This window comes from Antennarius striatus, chromosome 4 (assembly GCF_040054535.1).
Source record: "Antennarius striatus isolate MH-2024 chromosome 4, ASM4005453v1, whole genome shotgun sequence".
Classification (NCBI taxonomy): Eukaryota; Metazoa; Chordata; class Actinopteri; order Lophiiformes; family Antennariidae; genus Antennarius; species Antennarius striatus.
The window spans coordinates 19704070-19725380 of record NC_090779.1 but is presented as its reverse complement, the minus strand read 5'-3'; the positions used below and the strand labels follow the sequence as shown (position 1 = coordinate 19725380).

Below are 21311 nucleotides of genomic sequence, written 5' to 3'. Positions count from 1 at the left end.
CTTCCAGTTTATGTTCCCCCTTATTCAGGTTGAAGTCTTAATCGAAGAATGTGTATTGCTTACGTGATGCTTCTGAGCTGGTGGACGTGTCTTCCTCTGCAGTATCCTCTTCATCCTCCTCCTCATTCTCCATGATCTCAGGCTCGTGTACCTCTGGGTTGGGTTCCACCCATCGTCCAGGTATGAGGAAGGCTGAGTCATAGGAGTTGCACAGCGGCCCCACGATGTGTGTGATGAATGACTCCTGGAGTTTGGCCAACTGTGGTGCTGATCTGTCCATGAAGGGGCTGATAGGAAGACCCAAACTAGACTCCTCATCACCCTATAAAATGACAATAGATTGAAAGCATTACTGGCTGCATAAATGTCAGGACATAGTAATATAACAAGATTTGTTACAGTCACTGTGCTGTTTGGTTTTGAATGCATCAAAGAGATGATAGCAAAGAAAATTATTGTGGCAATATTAAAAAATATATCTTTGGAGAAAAGAAAATCTCTTTTAGAGATCAATGTAATTTTTTTATGAAACACTGTTTAGATACATCTTAACTGAATTTTTCTCCAAAAATACAACACAAAACAAATTACAAACCATCAATCTTTGTTTACTTGTCATAATCTAAAAAGCGTCAATGCTTCTTCAGGATTCATGATGAATGTTCGTACATGAAGGTGTGCATGCTTTGATTATACAGTTGACCTACGCCCAAACAGTATTATAGTATTATACAGTAACAGTATTATACATGTTGTTTGTTAAAAGTTTCTTAGCTGCTTTCTCAAAGCATCATCCATGATCAGCTTTAATCAGTATGTCTAGAAGCACAAAAACTACTTCTTTCTTGATCTGTCTGTCTGTCTGTCTGTCTGTCTGTCTGTCTGTCTGTCTGTCTGTCTGTCTGTCCGTCCGTCCGTCTGTCATCACTGTACCTCCGCTTCTTATAAACCTTGTGTCACTGTGAAGCAGCATGAGGCTCTGAGCCTGACCCCAAGGTTATTAGCAGAGATTAGCTGCCATTCTGTGTCAAAGGCGCATTCTGTTACAAAGGTCAACTAGAAGCAAGGCAGTCAGAGACTGCAACATACCGCGACATCCCCGAATTGAAAATACTTTCATAGATCAAAGCAGTAGCTTTGATCTATGGTCTTACTCACACTGGCCTTCTCCCTCGTCTTTCTATCTTATCCAGTTCCTGAGTGTAAAATTTGACCTTGACCAAGCTTTTTCAAGGTCAAGGTCATCATCTGATTTTCATCCCCTTTGCCACTCGAGTAATGTGATTTTTGTTTCATCTTTCTATCTGCAACGGTTGCGAATATATTTGGTGGACAAATGAACGGACGAATGGACAGACGGACTCATGTAAATGCAGAGGACACCATGTTAGACACATTATCACAGTAAAGCTGAACTCTCATTAATTAAGATGATGTCATGTGTAAGTATCATATCATATCAAGACAGGACACTCACCTGTTCGTAGAACTCGTTGACAATCCCCTCCGTCCACTGCAGGTGCAGGTCCTTCGACTTCAGAGGCCCGTTGATGTCAGCCAGTTTAATGCACATCTGGCACACCAGCAACCTGTCGTTCTCGTTGGACCAGTCGATTCCTGTGGACGGGTCATCACCGACCTGGAGGATCAACGGACAGATATGCTGTCGTTAGACATAGCCAGGCATGTAGGCAGACACAGTGAGTGTTGTGGATGAATCAGGGCAATGTGATGCCATTGAGAGGCTTTTCTAGTATAAATACAAATTTTAAAAAAAATGACCATGTTATTAAAAACAATGTAAATACATATCCACTTTAATAAAATGTAAGTTAGAATGCTGTACTCTGATTCTTAAAATTGGACACCAGCTGGATCTGTTGTTGCAAAGCCTGCAGGAACCTTTTAGCCTTGACGGAGCCCTCTCATGTGCGAGTAGCATTTGCCACAGCAGTGATGATGCCCCATCACATTATATACGCTGGTTTTCAAACTTTGCCAACACTTTGCTAACAATCTGGATGGTCCTTTCCCTCTTAGTCCCAGAGGAAATGAAGACCACGATTTGTAAAAACGATTTGAACGCATCCAAGGCTCTTTAATGAAACAGGTATTTCCAAAGTGGTCCAGAGCCCATGTAACAATATTCTTCCTAGATTGTACTCTAGATGGTGATATCACCTGTCATGTTTTAAGATTCTCTGTGCCCAAACAGATTTTTTCACAGTAGTGAACCTCTCCTCATCTATGATTGTCAGCGTCTTGTCAGTTCCATTCATATGATGCCATCACCCGTTACCAATGACCTCCTCCACCCGTGGAATCAGGTGTTTTTGGGCATTCCAAAACTTTCCAATTTTAGTGCGCTGTTGGCATAATTTTCAAAATAAGCATATATTTACATAAATCAATGAAATTGAAGGAACTCCGCTAACGTTAGATTTGTATTGTTCCCATATATTTATGGTATCATTTGCATTTTGTACTGATATTAATGTTTAGAAGGTAGGAAGATGACATAAAGTAACCAACAAAAGCACTGATCAGACACAATAACTGAGGTCTTAATGTCTTTTGCTAGCAGCTTTCCCCTGTATATTGTATGCATGCAGACTAGTGGTAGCAGCAGCAGCTATAATCAGGTTGCACCAACCTGCAATTTCTATATGATCTACATCAGTTACCTGATAGGCAGGTGAGTTTACTATGTGAAATTCTTCATTAAAACATTTTTCAAACACTCTAAAGACTATTATAATTGGTATAGGAGGCTACATGACTCTCAGACTCTCACTGTTTTAACATAAAGATATTAAGAAAGTCAAGCTCTGAACTTGATGGGCACTTCTCAGCAAGCTAATGTGCTTCCTGGAAAAGTAGAGCAGTATGCAGTATGGCGAGAGACATTATTGTTACATTAACTGCCAAGCTAGTGAGCTCAATGCTAGATGACAGACCGTGGTGATTGAGCACCAACACTTCACTAATATTCACAATGAAAAATCAACAAGATTCTCAAATCCAAAGCCAACAATCTGTCCACACTGAAACCAGTTCTTGAAAAGCTGCAGGGTGCTTTGTGTTGTTGGATTTAGCTGAACAAACTGCAAATACTTCAAAGTCCTGCACAAACAGACCCGTTCGTTCAAAATCACTGGACGTTTCCCTTTCAATTAAGCGCTTCAAAATATTGTATGAGCTGAGGAATGAGCATGAGGAGAAAATATCTCTACCAAATTAAAAAATGAATAATGTTCAGTTTCCAAAACCATACAACTAAGATAAATAGTAAAACAAACAAAAAATATTCACAACTATCCCCAAATCCCCATCTTCAAAAATTTCCTTTTTTTAAATTTACATTTTCAAGGATTTTGCAAAACCACAAACTCGAATGTTTCAGATATGAAAATGCATAGTGTGAGCAAATTTCATAACAACCTTAGCATTAAACTCGGCCAGGAAGTCAAAGTGCTTCTTCAGATCAGTGGCCAGTATGGCCTCAATGACGAGGAAACGGAACCGTTTGAACTCCACGTGGTCCAAGTTGACGAGGAAGTTGTAGTCTGGATGTGACATGAAGAGGCTCCAGGCTGAGGCAGCGTGGTGATTCTCCAGAACAGAGCGATCATTGTACAGTACCGCCTGCAAACACACACACGCACGCACGCACGCACGCACACACACACACACACACACACACACACACACACACACACACACACACACACACACATTACATTCACATAAACATAAAAAGTGCTCACATCGTAATGTTGATTGCACAGTTTGCAACACTAAATAAGCCAATTAACATTTTAAAGACAGTTGATCATAATCTGACAAACTTCTCTAGCATGAGGTGAGAATGACAACCTGTGGGGCGCTGGTGGCCACAAGGAAAGCGTTAGTCCGCCCGGGGTGGTCGTAGTCGTGCATGGCAGCGGCCACATAAAGGGCCATGAGCTCCAGAGCAGGTATGAGACCTGACAGGCAGCCGTAACCGTCCTCTGACACAGTGTAGGTCTTTGAAACCAGGAAGCCCATGTGACTGTGAGTGATTCCACTGTCGGAGTCTAGCCACAGGGGAACAGACAACAGACAATCTGGCAGATGCAACAACTCATAGAACTTTCATAACCTAAACAGACACACAATCACACATACACACTGAAGCATTAAATCCACTTACATGTGGATCAAAGGGATGGCCCCAGCAAGGCACACAAACGAGGTTAAGGAAATATACACTAGACGAAACTCTAATTTTGTGTCGTTTTAAACGAAAAACGCAAGCACCAAAAGCCTGAGAAAGACAAACTGTGTGTTAAAAATGGATGCAGACTCAGGCAGATTGGTTTTCCGATATATGTGAGGAGGAATCCCATAAAATTACAGGTAGATGAAAAAATACAAGTACAAGTATAAGGATGTACAGTATATATACTGTAGATCGTTTTTGAAGTTAGAACAACTAAATATAAAGACACTGAAAGGTCCTGCATCTCATGAGGAAAGTTAAATTGACTTTACCAACTTCATACACAGTTTTACACAGAATATGCAAATATCAGTATGTATATTTTAAGAGGCACACCTGAGTCACTGGTAGAACCGTGATCAGTAATGAGACTGGGCAGACCAGGCACAGCCTGCGTGGTGAGGTACCAGACTGCATGAAGCACATCTGTGGCGTGAACCCTATTGTGATCTGGGTCAAGAAAGAAAAGAGTGTATTATCTTCTCCACTTGGGGGCGCTGTTGACCTGCTTATGATCTGATGATACCAGGGCTGCTTACTGTAAAACAGCATATGATTGTAAAAACGAGATGACACGACCCTCTAGTGGCTGGGTTTTTAGTTACAGATGTGCATAAGACAAAAAAAAAAAAAAAGTAGGTTCAAGCTTACATGGTATGTCTCTGTAGCCGTTTTCAAGGGCGTGGAAGTAGTTCATGAATTCTTGTACTGGGATCTTGAAAGTCTCAAACAGGCCAGTGTCTTCAAAGAGCCTGTAGGAGACCTGAAATAACAAGATAAAACTTTAATATTTTATAATTAAGGAGGAATAGTTTTAGATGGACAGTGGTAGACATGTGTATTTCTTAGGCCTCATACTGATTTAAAAAAAACTGTTCAAACTATTCAAACATCCCACCTCCTATCCTACCTCCCTCAAGCCCACCTCCACCTATCCTAGCTCCCCCCTCCCCTCCTTCTCCAACTCTTTCGCCTCCAAGCCCTCCTCTTTACCTTAGACCGCCTCCCTCCACCCCCTAGCTCCCACCACCATCACCGCCTCCTTCCTGCTTCACGGCGGACCAGGTGAGAGGAGAAGTGAGGAAACTGCAGCCCCAAAAAGCAGCAGGACCAGATAGAGTGAGCGAGCTTCTACTCAAGGCCTGTGTGGCTGAACTCCAGAAGCCACTACAAGGGGTTTTCAACCTGAGTCAGCATCTCAGGAAGGTGCCCACCCTCTGGAAGACGTCATGTGTCATACCAGTTCCAAAAAAGAACCGACCCAGTGAGCTGAACGTCTTCCAACCGGTGGCGCTTACATCACAACTGATGAAGACTCTGAAAAGGCTCTTCCTCAATCTCTTCAGGCGCAACAAGCCGAAGACTCTTTACAATTTGCCTACCGAGAAAAGGTTGTCACGTCTGACACTGGTCAGCTGCATTGGTGCTCCACAGGGGACTGTCTTGTCCCCTATCCTCTTCTCCCTGTACACTGTGGACTTCTGCTACAACTCAGAGCTGTGTCACATTCAGAAATTCGCAGATGACACAGCGATCATCAGATGTATCAGAAACAATGAGGAGGAGGAGTATAAATGCTTGGTGAAGGACTTTGTTGACTGGTGTCACAGCAACAGCCTGCAGCTCAACACCTCCATAACTTAAGAGCATGTCATTGACTTCAGGAGGGGCGACCCTAACCTAGACCAGTTCTGATAGGAACAGAGAAGGTGGAGGTTGTGCAGGCCTATAAATATCTTGGGCTGTGGCTGAACAACAAGCTGGACTGGACCAGCAACACAAGACAGCTGTACAAGAAAGCTCAGAGCAGGATGTACTTCCTGACAGACCACAGTTGAGAGCATTCAATGTCTGCAGAAAGCTTCTGTGGATGTTCTACCAGTCTGTGGTTGCTAGCATCCTGTTGTACACTGTGGTGTGTTGGGAAGGGAGCGAATCAAAGGCGAATCTCTCCAGGCTAGAGAAACTGATCAGGCGGGAAAGTTTAGTGGTCGGGATGAAGCTGGACCCTCTAGCAAAGGTGGCAGAGAAGAGAACTCTGGAAAAACTGCTGGACATCATGGACAATGCCAGACACCCTCTGCAAACAACCAAAGGAGCCTGAGAAGCCTGACCAACCAGAGGCTGCGCCTCCCAACATGCAGGACTAACAGACTGAAAAAGTCTTTCATCCCCCGAGCCATTAAAGTGCTCAAGAAGAGGGTCCACACAAGACCTGAGGGATGATACGCACAATAACCATAAACACTGCAAACACAAGAAACACTTTAACTTTCCTAAGTCTATTCATGCCTTTTCATTTGTATATTTCATTGTGGGTTATTTTTATTCTTTCTAGGTGTTGGTACTACTTTCTGTGTGCTTTTTCTGTGTACTTTTGTGTAGTCACTGTGCTGTGTGTACGACAGAGAAGTCATTTTCCCTGACGGAACCTCCTGAAGGGACCAATAAAGTTCTACTCTACTCTACTCTCATTAAATAATTATTAATTATTATATTAACAGCCTTTGTAACTCCTGTGCTTAATCATTGGTGTTCTTAAATATTCTTACCTGACTGAGGATCCGGCCACATTTCCCATTGGTCTTCTCCATCAGATTGAAGATGGGGAAGTTCCAATTATTTAGCTGACTCATCAGAGGTTCTAAGTCCTCCATTATTAATGGCTCTGGAGCCAGAGTTGGTTTGTCCTGTGACAGATGAATAAACATGGCAACTAGCTATACAGTCATGTCAATTATTTTTGTTTCACTGTGATAATGTAATGGTTCATGAGCAGTATTTGCAGCGACTTGGCCTCGCCTTACCTCCGGAGGTATTAGTGGGTGGAGGATGACATTTTGGGCAGGATTTTTCCCTTCCTCTGTCTCCTCTTCTGTATGTGCTACATCACTGCTGTCACTGTGGTTGGCTTCGTGAGTGCTGTCATAGTCAGAAGACACAACAACGGGGTCCTCTGCTTTTAAATGATAACAAAAGAAGATGTCAGTCTTCAGAAGAAAAAAAATGCAACGTCCAAGATCTCCTCAAGTTGATGCATATTAACAAGATCTGTTTTAGAATTTACATTAACTTCACTTTAAACTGATCCCAGTTTGCTATTTTGAGAAAAGACACTTCAATGCCCCTTAGTCCAGCTGTATCTTACCATGTGTGTGTTCTTACAATGATCTACATACTTTACTGTGCCAAACATTTAAGTGATTTAACTGAACATTGCAGCAACACATTTTTGCCTTGTGACTATACAGTATGTTTCTGACTATAATGCTGCTTGTTTAAATGTTGTCTAGAGTTGATTTTACAAAAAAAAATCTTTTGTCACATTTTCCTATTTTACTGGGAAAGTCTCAACACAAACACAAGCAAAATTGTGTATGTGTTCAGACCTGCAACCTGATCGTAATTAACTAGCAACTACCTGCGGTTATTACAATGTCAAATAAAATAATAATACTAGCAGTAATAATAACAGTAATAGTAATATTAATAATAATAATAATAACAATAATAATAACAATAATAATAACATTTTGACAGTCCACGGGGGCATAAAAATGTCGACTTTCACTGGAAGCTGATTCATCAGTGCAGGTCTAGTTATCTATGTGAAAAATCTTATTAGGGAGTGTTGTGTCGATTCTTTTTCAGTTGTCACATCTTCCTCTCAAAATCCCATGATTCTCTGCTGTTAGGTTTACATTACATTCCTACTTTATAATCATGTATTATTTCTCCCAGAATGCAAGTTACATGTTGTACTAGTAGTATCTCAGTGTAGATTGACATCAGTGTGTTTTAGTGTAGAATCAAGAAGACTGAGGACAAACCTGAGCGTGGTATCCTGTCCCCCTTGTCTATTGAGCCTTCTCCATGGCTCAGTTTGATGTACGGTCTTCCACAGCTATAGACACAAATAGTTTAATAGGTTAACGGTAGATTGCAAACAAGGAAAATGGTTTTTCCATGTAGTAAGACATTCGCTGTTGTTATTACAGCACCTGCCTTGTTGCTCCGTCTTCTGCATATGCTAAAGAGGTCCGAGTCAATACATTCAGATGACTCCTAAATGAGAAAATATCCAACATCGTTGCTAACTGCACACAATCAGTGACGACTTTATCCTTTATATGTGTGTGTGTGTGAGTGTGTGTGTGTGTGTGTGCTTGAGAGCAAAAATGAATGAAGCCAAAAAAATTGGACTACTGCCATTTGTTTTCATCTGTCTTTGCTGTCTAGTTGGTAAAAGTTGTTAAGATTTAACAGGCCCATGTAAAACAGATGTGCACACACCTTAAAAACAATAGTCATGAATGAACTTAATGGATGCACACATTAACACAAAGAGAATAAACAACCAAACAAATTTGAAGCAGGTGCTCTAATAAATGCCTCATTAGAAAAAGGGCAGCTTGTATGAGCTTTACGACGAATCGGCGAGAGGAACAGCTCCCTGCTTGCAACAATCCAAAGCACACGTGAAAACAATCACATTTATTGACTGGTTTACAAATCAGACAGAAATTATTATCTTTAATGGAAAGACCTTGAACTGGCTTTCATTGGCTAGTTAGCTGTGTGTCACCGTGGGGAACCTCCCGAGCTGCTCTCAACAGCTTTTCCATGTTTCTGCACTGAGGCCTCTGTCAGGCTGTAGGTGGTTCCAATTAAAATACCTCTCCCTAAATGTTGTAAAACCTGCCTTCTCCGGGCAGGAAATGCCTGCCGCTGGAGCGTGGTGTCACAGGGAGCACAAAGGCCCGTAGTGTGTCTATCTCCTTCTGATAAATTGTTTCTTGAACACTTCAGAGCTGTACCCACCCTCTCTAATGGTCCTGAGGCCCCAACAAAGGCAGTTCTGTTGTGTTTGCAAGGCCAGGTTGTGTAATGCTTAGCAGGTGTGGAATATAAAATAGTTTGATAGTTTGGCGGGCGAACAGTTAGTGCATTATTGTCAGGGGGTCTGGGCAGACAGCAGCACTTGGCTTAAAAGGTTTACTTTTAATGAAAGTTGAAGAACTGGCATACACTCTTCCTATTCTGCTAAGGCAGCAGAATGTCTCCAGCCACTGACATTGAGTCTTCAGTTCAAAATATAAAAATAGAAGGCCAGCCATTTTCACTTGAGGAAGCTGTCACTCACAGATCGAGTGACTTCTATCTCAAAAACCTCTTGCATGTAGTTACAGTTGTTCACAATGTAGTTGCACTCAATTAGCTGTCCCATTGAGCTCAGGAAACAATATTATTCTTTGTAATGTTCTTATTGCCTCTGGGAAGAATGGAACTGCAATCAGAAATATTTGTTATTTAGACAATGAACTTATGGCAATGTTGGTCAAATATTCAAAATAAATAAATAATTTATTTAACCAAAATATTTGTATTTAGCATCAATTAAATCTGTCTAATTGTATCTGTCTGGTCTATCTATCTTTTTGGGTCTGAGTACAACTTCCATAGCCCTGAGTTTCACTGACATGAATTATGGCTTTATTTTTCAAAACGCATTTCTTGCAAAAGATTCACAAGAAATATATTTTTCCCCATCTTCTTTTTTTAATTTAACTATTATTTTCACAGCTCTGAATAAAGCCAAAGCCAATTGTCAACAGGCGATTGGAAGTCTTTCTCTGAAGTGGAAAATGACTCCTGCTCTCACACACTCACACAAAAGCACCTTAGCATTCTCCAGTATAAACCTTAATCAAGGTAATTTCACTGCAATGGAAAATACTGTGCAAATTGCAACACTGTCAGCTATTTCTGAGAAATATTCCAGCTTCCTCTACCGCCGTCATGTTGCTTATCTTACTGTTTCAAGTCATGCACTAAACTCTGACTGGCCTCTGCCCACTCTACTCTCTGCTGCAGTTAACTCCCACATTTTATAGTCAACCACTCGCAGCAGGTTGACAGATTGTCTTTGGTTCAGAGCCCAAACGGACATTGTCCAAGCCACGATAAACACTGCAGTCATTATTTCTGCTTCCAGTAATCTACCTTCCCTTCAGCCAGATGACGTGAAGACGATAACAGCGGAGTGGCCAGTGTTAAGGGAGATGGAAGGTATTCAATCACCTTCTTTTTTTCACATCAGGTCTGATTGAAAGTCGATAATATGGCTTTGAAGTTGCCGTTATTTCTTCTTAACCCTGTGCGTCACTAAAAGCTGGCATGATGGAAGAAAAGGGGGCCAAAAAACAAGTCTAATGTCCTAATTAAGATTGTACAGATTTGATAATGGAGCAGAGAGAGAGCAACTGCATTTATTTTCTCCCTGCTACTCCTTAGTGTTATCTCTCTCCTATCCTCTTTATGTCTGAGAGGATCCCTGAGAGGAATGATTAATGGTGTTTGTCTTGATATGTAAATACATCTTTATGTTATGCTATTCTTTGCCAGGTCTATTGGGAATAAAATACACAACATAGCAGATAATTTACAAATACAATCCTTTCTACTCCTCCAAACTTGTGATGTTGTGTTAAAGACCACTTGAGCAATGCTGTTTTGGCAGATCGTGGAACGGGAAGAGACCGTCACAGGTTTGCTCCCGAGCACACCGATTAGTTAAGAGTGGGCATAGATCCTCTTGACTGCCTTTAAGCTCGACAGCAAGGCCTTGCCAGCTTTTTCGTATTTTATAAAAACCAGATGCCGACAACAAAAAGTGTTACTCAGAAGACAGCCCTCTCAGCTGGAGTAAACTAAACCCAGGGACTCTGTAGTCTGGAATTATGTCTGTACAACTCCTGCCAGAAGACGCAGCTGTAACAGTGTGTCTGAGCATGTGTGTGTGTGTGTGTGTATGTGTGCGTTAATTGTGGACGTCTGGTGACTGGGGAGAGACCCAGGTGTTTGCTTATACTCACACCACCATAAGTGGCCATAGCTGGGGCCTGCCGTTGGGCTGGGCTAAGTTTTAAGACCAGGCGACAGGGTTTTGTGTACAGAAGCTGCTCAATCTGCTTACATTTACAGAACCCGTTCAAGTATCACACCGCCATTGTGCAAACAGACCCAAACAAGCCACTGACAGACGCAGCCCACACGGTTCTTTAGAGGGTTCGAGACCAAACAGTGCTTGGGGGGGATGTCAAAGGATGGTCTGCTAACTCAGGGCGGTAAAGGACATGAAGCATGCTTTATAGAATAATTAAAAAATGAGCAATAAAGTTTTGAATTTGCTTTTTTGTAATGCATTTCAACTTATTTTTTGTGAAACATTATAACCAATAAAGATATGAAGATAGTGAGGGATGATATAAATACTGATCTTTGGTAATCAGAGACTCTGTTTACGCAGCAGGCGTTCTCTCCATGAGTGTATCTAATCAATTTAACTGCAGATCACAGAGGATAATTGAACCATCTGGATTCTTATCTGCGACTGGTTTCTCTTGCTGATGTCACGATTCCGCCACGCCCTTACTGTATTTGCTGACTTATGATTGGTTTACCACCACAGGAAACCGATGAATCAGGTGAATGTAGCCCTGAGGTCACGAGGTAAAGAGGTCGGTCGGTTTCTGAGGTGCAGCTAGCTGCCGGTTTGTTACTTTGTGCTTACAGATTAGGTTGATTGTCACACAACATACAGTAGCTTGACTTTGGGGGAATCGTTTTTTTTAGTCTTGGGATTTGAACTGGATTTAGATTGAAGTCGTTCATTCATTTTTCCCCCTTAAATGCTTGCGCAGGTCGCGGTGAGCTGGAGCCTATCCTAGCTTGTCTTAGAGCGTGAGGCGGGGCAAACTCTGGGCGCGACGCCAGTGCACCGCGGAGCTACACACAGACACACAAACATTGGCTAACGCTGTGCAGCGACCCACTGCGCCACCTTGCCACCCAGATTTAAGTCAGTCAAACTGTTAAAGAATTAAATTAAAGTTGTCAATAAACATATGTATCAGTGTTACCTATCTAAGTGGTTTGTTATTTTCTTTTATTTTAAAATCTTTCTTTTATTGCCCTCCCACCTTCAGTTTGTTGGTCTTCCTCACATAGTCTGGCTTTTCCATCATATTAATCACTTTCAGATAAAATTAAGACATTTGCTGAAGCTCGTAAAAGATTTTTGGATGCTTGTTGCTTCCTCTTCCCCAGTAGTAGTGTCATCAAAACTGTGATCAATAAACAATATAACATAAAACTCTCAAATATAACTAATTGTAAAATACATTGTTTGGTCTAGAGACAGTGTCACTGAGGAAAAGACAGGAGACAGAGCTGGAGGTAGCAGAGATGAAGATGCTGAGGTTCTCTCTGGGAGTGACCAGGAAGGATAGGATCAGGAATGAGTACATCAGAGGGACAGCACATGTTAGAGGTTTTGGAGATAAAGTCAGAGAGGCCAGACTGAGATGGTTTGGACATGTCCAGAGGAGAGATAGTGAATATATTGGTAGAAGGATGCAGAGTTTTGAAATGCCAGGCAGGAGGCCTAGAGGAAGACCAAAGAGGAGGTTTATGGATGTAGTGAGGGAGGACATGAAGGTAGTTGGTGTGAGAGAAGAGGATGCAGAAGACAGGGTTAGATGGAGGCAATTGATTCGCTGTGGCGACCCCTGAAGGGAAAAGCCGAAATGAGAAGAAGAAGAAGAAGATAGTTATTGTGTAAATATTATGCAAGGAATTCATTTCAGTACAATTTTGTACTTTTTACTCAAGTGAATTTAGTTGATATCTTTAACTTGTTAGCTCAAATTTAGTTCATCTAATCACCATCAAGTCATCTTCTTAATGTAATAGTAGCAAAAGAGCCTGTTTTGAGGCCCATCCATTGCCAAACAATTTATTGTACTTAATGATTAAATCTGAAACCACGAGTTTCAGATAAAGACCATAAGTGAACAAATGCCTCTCTCTCTCTCTCTCTCTCTCTCTCTCTCTCTCTCTCTCTCTCTCTCTCTCTCTCTCTCTCACTCCCTCCCTCTCTCTGTCATTCTCTCTCTCTCTTTCTCTCTCTCTACAATAACATACTTGTTTCACCATATAGTGAACACATTTCTACAGGCGGCTTTGTTCAAATTTCTTTAGAAGACAGGATCCAGATGAAGGGAAGTGTTCCATTTCACTGTACAGTTATCATTAAAGCTTTATGAAAACTTCAGGGAATAAATAAAGAGTACAGTATAATGAAGTGTTATAAATAATGTGCAGTCATTTTTTTGAAGCGGCATTTAAAGACATCAGACCATACAGGAATCTCCAGTAATCGGTTTATGCGGTCACCACTTTCTGTCCTGTGATAGCTGTTTTTGTCTCTAATGTCTGAACTGAAGTGGGGAAAAAAAGCTAATGACAATTCTTCTGTAAACAATTTTGTCTCGGGAAATTTTTTTTTTTTTTTCTGAATTAATCACAAATAGGAATTAGGTCATGCAATTATATATTCAATTGGGCACATGCTGTTTTAAAACTTCATGTAATGGAGTGGAGAGTTTCTTAATTCTAAAACTCTAAAAATGGGGAAGAAAATACACATATTGTTGTTGTCGTCTGTGTGTGTGTGTGTGTGTGTGTGTGTGTGTGTGTGTGTGTGTGTGTGTGTGTGTGTGTGTGTGTGTGTGCGTGTGTGCATGCGTGTGTGTGTGTGCAACTAATTGTAACTCAACAACACAACAGTGTGTCCCCAGCTGAGACTGTGTGGCATGAACTCCTGCAGGCTGTTTTCAGAGTGTCTTTGAGCCAAACATCAGACATGTCTTCTCTGAGATTCTTCTAGATATTAAAAATTAAGCTCCAGTATAACTTTAAGATAAAAGCTTTCCTTCAACATTTGAGAACTAATCTAACTTTGAACAAGACATAAAAACAAACACCAACGATCTCCCATAGTTTCACACGCTGAGTCTGTACCCCCCCACTCCTAAAAAAAAAAAATCCAAACCCCGACCGCTATCAGAAGACCTCTGTGCCTGTGACGTGAACTTGACAAGGGAGAAACTGGAAATGTAGATGAAACGCGAAGAGACTCTTTTTTGTTGGGGCATAATTAATCTTTTAACACCAGGGAGTACTGTACAATACAAAACAAGCTGTCTTGTACTGCATCTGGACCCGCATCCTAAAATCATGCTCAATAAATCACATTCAAGTAGGCAGGACCACGCACAGCTGAACATTTTTCATCTCTATTTTCAACTCCTTTAAAAGACATAAAAGAAACATTAATTTTCCTGAGCTCTTGGATGATATTCCAAACACAACAACCCAGCAATCACAAAGTAATTGCAAAGAATGCAATATCTGTACCGATGACTGTAAATGAAGCAGAATTATTCCAATTAGCAATCATGACTAATAAATTAAGTCCCCATGCATTGTAAATGTAATAAATCAGTATGATTTAGACAGCAACATTAAAACATAAATAAATAAATAATACAACAGAAATAAAAACAATTGTTTTGTGTCTTGTCTTGCCTGCATGAGTATTCTTGCTGAACGCAATTGATCCATATCCCACCAGATTTTCTCTACAGCTTTTACCAAAAAAATCTCTCCTTGCATCAACTCCACCAAAAAAATACATCCTACACACACACACACACACACACACACACACACAAACAACAATGAAACATTGACAACTACAACCTTCACCGTCTCTATTCCGCAAAACTAGAATAACTGTCTAACTCACACAAGAGCCACATGCAGATGTACTTCAGCAGTGTGACGTGTCTCGTGCTATCGCCTGCTTTATGTGCCCAGAGACGATCTTAGTTATTCATGTTAATGCATGTGCCTGTGGGGCATATTTCCATTCTGGCTCCCATTGCACACACATCCCATTATGAACGGCTGCACCATTACTGTCCACTCACGCTGACGTCTCTGGCATAACTGCTGCCACATCGCTGGAAATAAACCACTTCAGAGTGATGTGTCTGTGACTGACTGACTGTTCAAGCCTGTAGGATAAATCCATAGTATAATTAGGTACAACGAGACCCAGTTAGTGTACTTAAAATACAAAAATTCCGCTGCTTTGCTTGCATCAAAGCAATTCTTTTTATAAAATCGGGAAGAAAAACTAAAGCAGAAAGCTGTTTATTTGCCGAATCTACAACTGCAGAACAACTATCAGTAAGTCACAGAGGACAGGACAGGAGAAAGTGAAAGACCGAATAGCAGAATATATGAATGATCAGTCATTCAGCTGCAGATCTGGTACCTGCAGGTGAGTGTTTCATGGTAGGGTTTGATGCTGGCGCTGCGATCCCTTCGGACGGGCCCGGGTTCGATGGTAGGCAGGCCTGTGGCGGAGGTGGTTGTGGTCCATGTGGAGGAGATCCGTCGTAGAAGACCGGGATGGAGACTCCTCCTGAGACGCTGCACATGTATGCACGCACACACACACACACACACACACACACACACACACACACACACACACACACACACACACACACACGTTAAGTAAATTATAATTCATAACTACCTTCAGATGTTACAATGCACTCATGTAATTGGGTTTGTGTTTGTACCCCCCCACACACACACACACTGCACACGCACGCACCCACGCACACACGCACGCACGCACACACACACACACACACACACACACACGTAAGACAATGTTAATAAGCTTCTTTCTCTGTAGTCAGTATCATCATCTGGATCACACAGTTGTTTTTCCTAAAACTGCCCAATATATCCTGGAACAGTTTCCAATATGGGGCACATTCGTGATTTTTTTTCCCTCACTAAACCAAAAGAGAATCGAAACCAGCTGGAGGTTGTTGGCAAGCGGCCGAACCAGTGATGCCCCTTTTGGTTTATCATTAGACACATCAGTGTTGATGTGTACAGATATGTTTGATCATAAAGATTCAGCCTCTCTGCTTTTCATTCTCTCTTTTGTCCCATTCTATCAGTCTCTTCCTTCATCTTCGTCTTTTCTTTGCTCTTTCGCTGGGACTCCCAGAAGTCTGTGCCCTTGTGATGCCTCCATCTGCTCAGTGCCATGCTGCATCTTGGCATGGCAGCGCTAAACATGGAAAGCCCTCTCTCTCTCTCCCTTTCTCTCTCTCATCTGCAGAGTGACCTAGTAAAGATCTCCTCAGAATCCTGAATGAGTCCATTCACCACTGAGCGCAAGCAGACACACACACACACACACACACACACACACACACACACACACACACACACACACACACACACTGCCGGTCACTTAACAGAACGTTTCACTGCCTTACGGTCACTTTGGAGGCTATGGTGTGAATTTAATTTACTATGCTTGATTTTAGAATGTGGTTGTAAAGGTGACTGATTGCAGGACAGCTTATTTGTCAGTGCATTCATGCACAAAAGCACAAGCAGTACACATACCGTTGCAGTACAATGCAGTTCCTGCAAATACTGCAAATGTGTCTTTTTTTCATACTAAAATCCCTTAAAAATATTCAGTAAACTCATGATTTTTTGAGTAGAAAAAGTGAATTTAATGGTATGATTTTCAAGCTAAATACTTCCAACAAATCCATGCAGACACACATGAGAACCAAAAATAAATGAAAGAAACACACACATCCAGCCATCCTCATAGAAAAGGAAAAAAATACAGTTGATCTTTGCTGTTGCCAATGTTGATTCAATCCTGCAGCTGGTCTCATGTTTTAAGTGTTAATGTGAGAAATGTGAAATCAGATTGTGTTTAGCCTTGTTTGCATAGTACGGACTAACTGACTGGCCTTTTAAAAAATTATTTTGGAGAACATGTGCTGTGTTGGATTAATAAAAAACAAAGAGATTTTAGAAAAAGTGCTTGAAAGGCATCAGTTTGCACCATGATGGACATCGGACTCTTAGCCAGGAGACAGAAAAGCAAGCGCAGGGCTTTCCACTCCTGCATTAATCGCTCCACTCCTCCTATTCTCCTCCTGGGCAGTTAGAGTCAAGGCAAGGCATCTCTGGGGAGTGGAGTCTTAATCAGTGCAGCCTCACTGGCCACTCAACAGGCACAGTTTGTCTAAGACACTTTTACAAAGTTCAAACGGTGTAAAAATACACCTGTTAACCAAGCGATCGGCTTAATGGCTTGGCAGGCATCAACCACACTCCAGCGTCCAAGTCGGCTGGGAGAGGCATCTTCCTCGTGTACATAAATGCTGCTGTAATCATGGAGGGGTTCCGTTTTGTAGACACAACCATGTACATCTTTACTACCTTTTAAGAGGTGCGTTCACCTTCATGTAGCCTCTCCACTTATGCTCAACTCACATATACACATCCACACCGTCTGGCTCCGCACATCTATCATGTTGACACAGCTGTGGCTATGAAAGGGAGAACAGTGCTCCGAGCAGTAGACGCACTCTATTTTTCTTCACTCAACTCTATGAAAATATTCTCCTTCATTTGATGCTAAAAGCTCTGAGAGCAGGAAGCGCTCATTAGCTGAAACATGGGCTGAAATATTAACATGTGTGCGCCGTGTGCTATATAAATCATTTGGACTGTAATAAACCAGACTGCATTTCCATCTAAGGATTATTTTCAGATATTTCTAAAAACAAATCTTTATTTGTCTAGGCCATGACTACTTGAGATTAACCATTCAGACTCTTGATATTTGGGTAAAATATGTTCGCTATCATGCAGACTTCCTAGTACTGCATACCAGTGAGGTGTAAATCAGGACACTTGATCTTCATCTATTTCCTTACCTTGTGGATAGATGTTTTCTCTCCTTTCTCAGGCCCCTCTTCTGAGTCGGAGAGCGTGTAGGCATCGCTGGGGTTAAGCAGAGGAACAGGGCGTGGCCGGTGCAGAGGTTGGAATGTGAGTTGGGTTGTTAGCAGGTTGCTGACGGCACGCAGAGAGGTACAGGTATTGGGGGGCAGAGAAGGGTCAGCTAGCAGGTCTGTGATTAGTCCGTGAGCTTCTCCCATCACTGCTATGTCCACCATGACGGTCGTGCCTGACGACTGTGGGGTAACAGGGAGAAAGGGTAATGAGACCATTATTACTGCTGTGGTTATACTGGGGCTGATACAAATTGGTCAGGGTACTGCTTCCTGGTGGCAGGTAGGATATACAGATAAATCGACAAATCTGGTGTTAATAAATCTTGAATTGTTTAAGCTGAAGTCTTACACTACAGATTGTTGCATTAAGACAATTTTACATTTCATGAATTGATTTTGCAAAAATACACTTATTCAAATGGAGGTTTTAGAAACAAGTCGCAGGCATTTGTATTTCAATGTTCAGAAATAAATTGTGTTTGAGGTTGACGGCACAAGAAAAAGTGGATGATGCTATAAAAAATACCTGAACATATCATTACTGCGTGTCCTTTAGCTGAGGACTGGAGGGTGGCAGGCTAAAGACCCACGTGGAGAGGTGCCAGTTCACTTCCGGAGCACTGCCAAAGTGCTCTTGAGCGAGGCACCGTCCTCCAACAAGTTGCTCTTTGGGACAATATAGCTGCCCACTGTTCTACCATCACCCTTTCCCCTTTTGCATGCCTACAGGCCCACTTGTGTGTTTGTGTGTGTGTGTGTGTGTGTGTGTGTGTGTGTGTGTGTGTGTGTGTGTGTGTGTGTGTGTGTGTGTGTGTGTGTGTGTGTGTGTGTGTGTGTGTGTGTGTGTGTGTGTGTGTGTGTGTGTGTAGGGGCCTGTACATATATGTGTGTGGAAAAAAAAAAAAACAGAGTGGAAAAAATCATTTTCCTGTGATGATCAATAAAGTATGTTACTTTCTTTCTAACTTTTCTTCTTACAAAAATAAGAAAACAACAGCCAATGGCTCTCAGAGCACTATTACAGGATAAATATTCTACCCGTGTCAGACTGAGATTCTGAGATGCTCTGTTAAGTGTATTTTAGTATTTTCAGATCCTCACTTCAAATGCTTTATTTGAGACCATATATGGTTCCTTTAAGCTCAGAGTAAAAAAAAAAAAAAAAAAAAAAAAAGGATGGGAAGGAAAAGAGGAGCCGCTGAAGCTGACGTACTCGCAGCCTTTCAGACATCTGAACAACTGCGTCATGCAGCAGTGCAATATTCGACACTTAATGAATGGATTCATTACCAAAAGTCTAGGGTAGAACATGACCTTTGACTTCCTCACTTCTGAGGCTTCAGACTGTCAACGGTCGTGGTCTGTTTCCGGCCGCCTGCCCAGCGGCTTTGAAGGAGTGAGACCTTCTTGTTTTTGCAAGGATGAAGTGAAAAGTTCACAACCAGCATAATTGCTGTGCCAGGAGCAGTTGGACAACCACAACTAAACATAGATCAGTGTTGGCTGCCAGCAAACTTATCTAATACACTCACGAGTTCACACTGAAGAATGTTATCAGATATTTCTCCCCCAATCTTTCATTCACTTTGACACCAGCTGCAAGGCACCCAGAATAATTGTGTTTGCACTGGCTAAGTGGCAAAACCTGAACAACGCTTGTGTCTTCACTTGTGGGAACGTTGAAGGTTTTGCATTTTATTTTCCTGGTCATATCAGATAAGTCATTGTATTTATACAATCTCTGTTGATCTGCGATAATACAAAGGCTGTGTGTTCATTGGTTGTGAGGGCATTCCGTCACGGCGACACGCGTTTATTGATGGTATTGTCACATGACCCCGCTTTGAGCAAGGAAATAATTTTTTAAAGACAAGGAGTCATCCTGTGGGACGGCTGAAGCAACAAATCTGGACAAACGAGTACTGTCTCCGTCCCATACCTCTCTCCATCTAAGTCTTCTCCTTCTCGTCCCCCTCCTCTCATTCTCTGCTCTAGTGCATGCTTTGAGGATAAGATGTAAACACCTGCCTTTCAGCTCATTTGCAGGCTGATTTATTAGATTGCTAAAAAGGGGTTTTAAGAAGAAAGTAGAAAAAACAACTGGCTTTGGTCAGGAACAAACCTGCATGAATGTACAAACACAGAAACTCAAGGCCAATTTCTGAAAACTACATACTGTAAGTCCGCACACCACAATCCCAAAATTTGAATATCTCCCCAGAATATTTAAAGCTTTACTCTATTTATCAAAGCTGACACATAGAAAAACAAATACAGTAATATAAAGGCCTGTCATTCAAGCTTCTTAATGAGTGCTGGGTGGACGACACGTCCTTCATCTTCTAAAGACCTACAGCTTGTAATTTGTGCATCATCGGATGGTTTGTACCAAAAAAAAACTGAGGACTACGTTCCATAATATAGTATAGATCTCATTCGGTACACTGCCCCCTCGTTGCGATAAAAAAGCACAGTGTGGCCCAGACGTTTTGATGAAGTGAGTGAACTGTGGAAGATGTTATCACCACGGAAACATCTGCAGTCCTTGCAAATTCCATTAAGCACAGGAATTAAAATGATTGTAATTTAGACTGCCGAAACTTTGATATAATGAATGACTGTATTGTCACAAATGCGGAGTACCATATTAAAATTCTCATTTTTGCATTTAAGCCACTGTCACAACCAAACAATACTGCAGGGCAGTGATTAGTATCATCTGATATTTGGGAAATCCATTTGTTTGCCTTTTTGTCAAGCGTTACACAGGAAGATAAATGCTGCACTTAGAGCTATAATGCATCCAGAGTGAACAAAAAAAAATAAAATCCAATTTGTTTCTGTAAATCTCATTCATTTAATCTTATTTTATTGGTATTTCCAAAAATATTAAGCAATTGGTCTGACATACAGCTGTGATTTTTGACTGGTTTTTGAAGGGAAATTTACAAATATGAATATTTATGATTTATGCCAAGGTTATTACAAATAAATTAATCAATATGCAATTTTATTTTGTTAAGATGAATGTTTTCTGATTTTACCAATGCCAGAAAACAACAAACATACACTCATTCCCCTGACCTGACCCATGTGACCAAATGAACACAAATCTGTGTGATATTTGGTTTTTGATAACGGACTAACAGCATCAATAAACAGATTTTACTAACTATAAACACACCAAGACAAATTGTGTACCAGGCATGAACGGTATGTGATTGATTTTAGTGCTAATCACAGAGATGTGCATCATCAGTGGTCTTATTTGCATACGTGAACAC

General features: G+C 41.4%; 1 protein-coding gene across 4 annotated transcripts in view; it reads right to left on the bottom strand.

Annotated features, from left to right (window-relative positions):
• Positions 1-21311, bottom strand: part of pde3a (phosphodiesterase 3A, cGMP-inhibited) — a 64720-nt gene that overhangs the window by 4894 nt on the left and 38515 nt on the right. For 3 of the 4 annotated variants that reach the window (XM_068312187.1, XM_068312189.1, XM_068312191.1), the window contains 11 exons: positions 17947-18207; positions 15447-15604; positions 8092-8165; positions 7069-7220; positions 6814-6951; positions 4913-5024; positions 4598-4711; positions 3877-4076; positions 3442-3645; positions 1478-1639; positions 64-322 (listed from right to left, as the gene is read on the bottom strand). In XM_068312187.1, coding sequence (XP_068168288.1) covers positions 64-322; positions 1478-1639; positions 3442-3645; positions 3877-4076; positions 4598-4711; positions 4913-5024; positions 6814-6951; positions 7069-7220; positions 8092-8165; positions 15447-15604; positions 17947-18207 — 1834 coding nt within the window. The remainder of the gene's footprint in view (positions 1-63; positions 323-1477; positions 1640-3441; positions 3646-3876; positions 4077-4597; positions 4712-4912; positions 5025-6813; positions 6952-7068; positions 7221-8091; positions 8166-15446; positions 15605-17946; positions 18208-21311) is intronic. The other variant, XM_068312188.1, reaches the window with a different exon arrangement.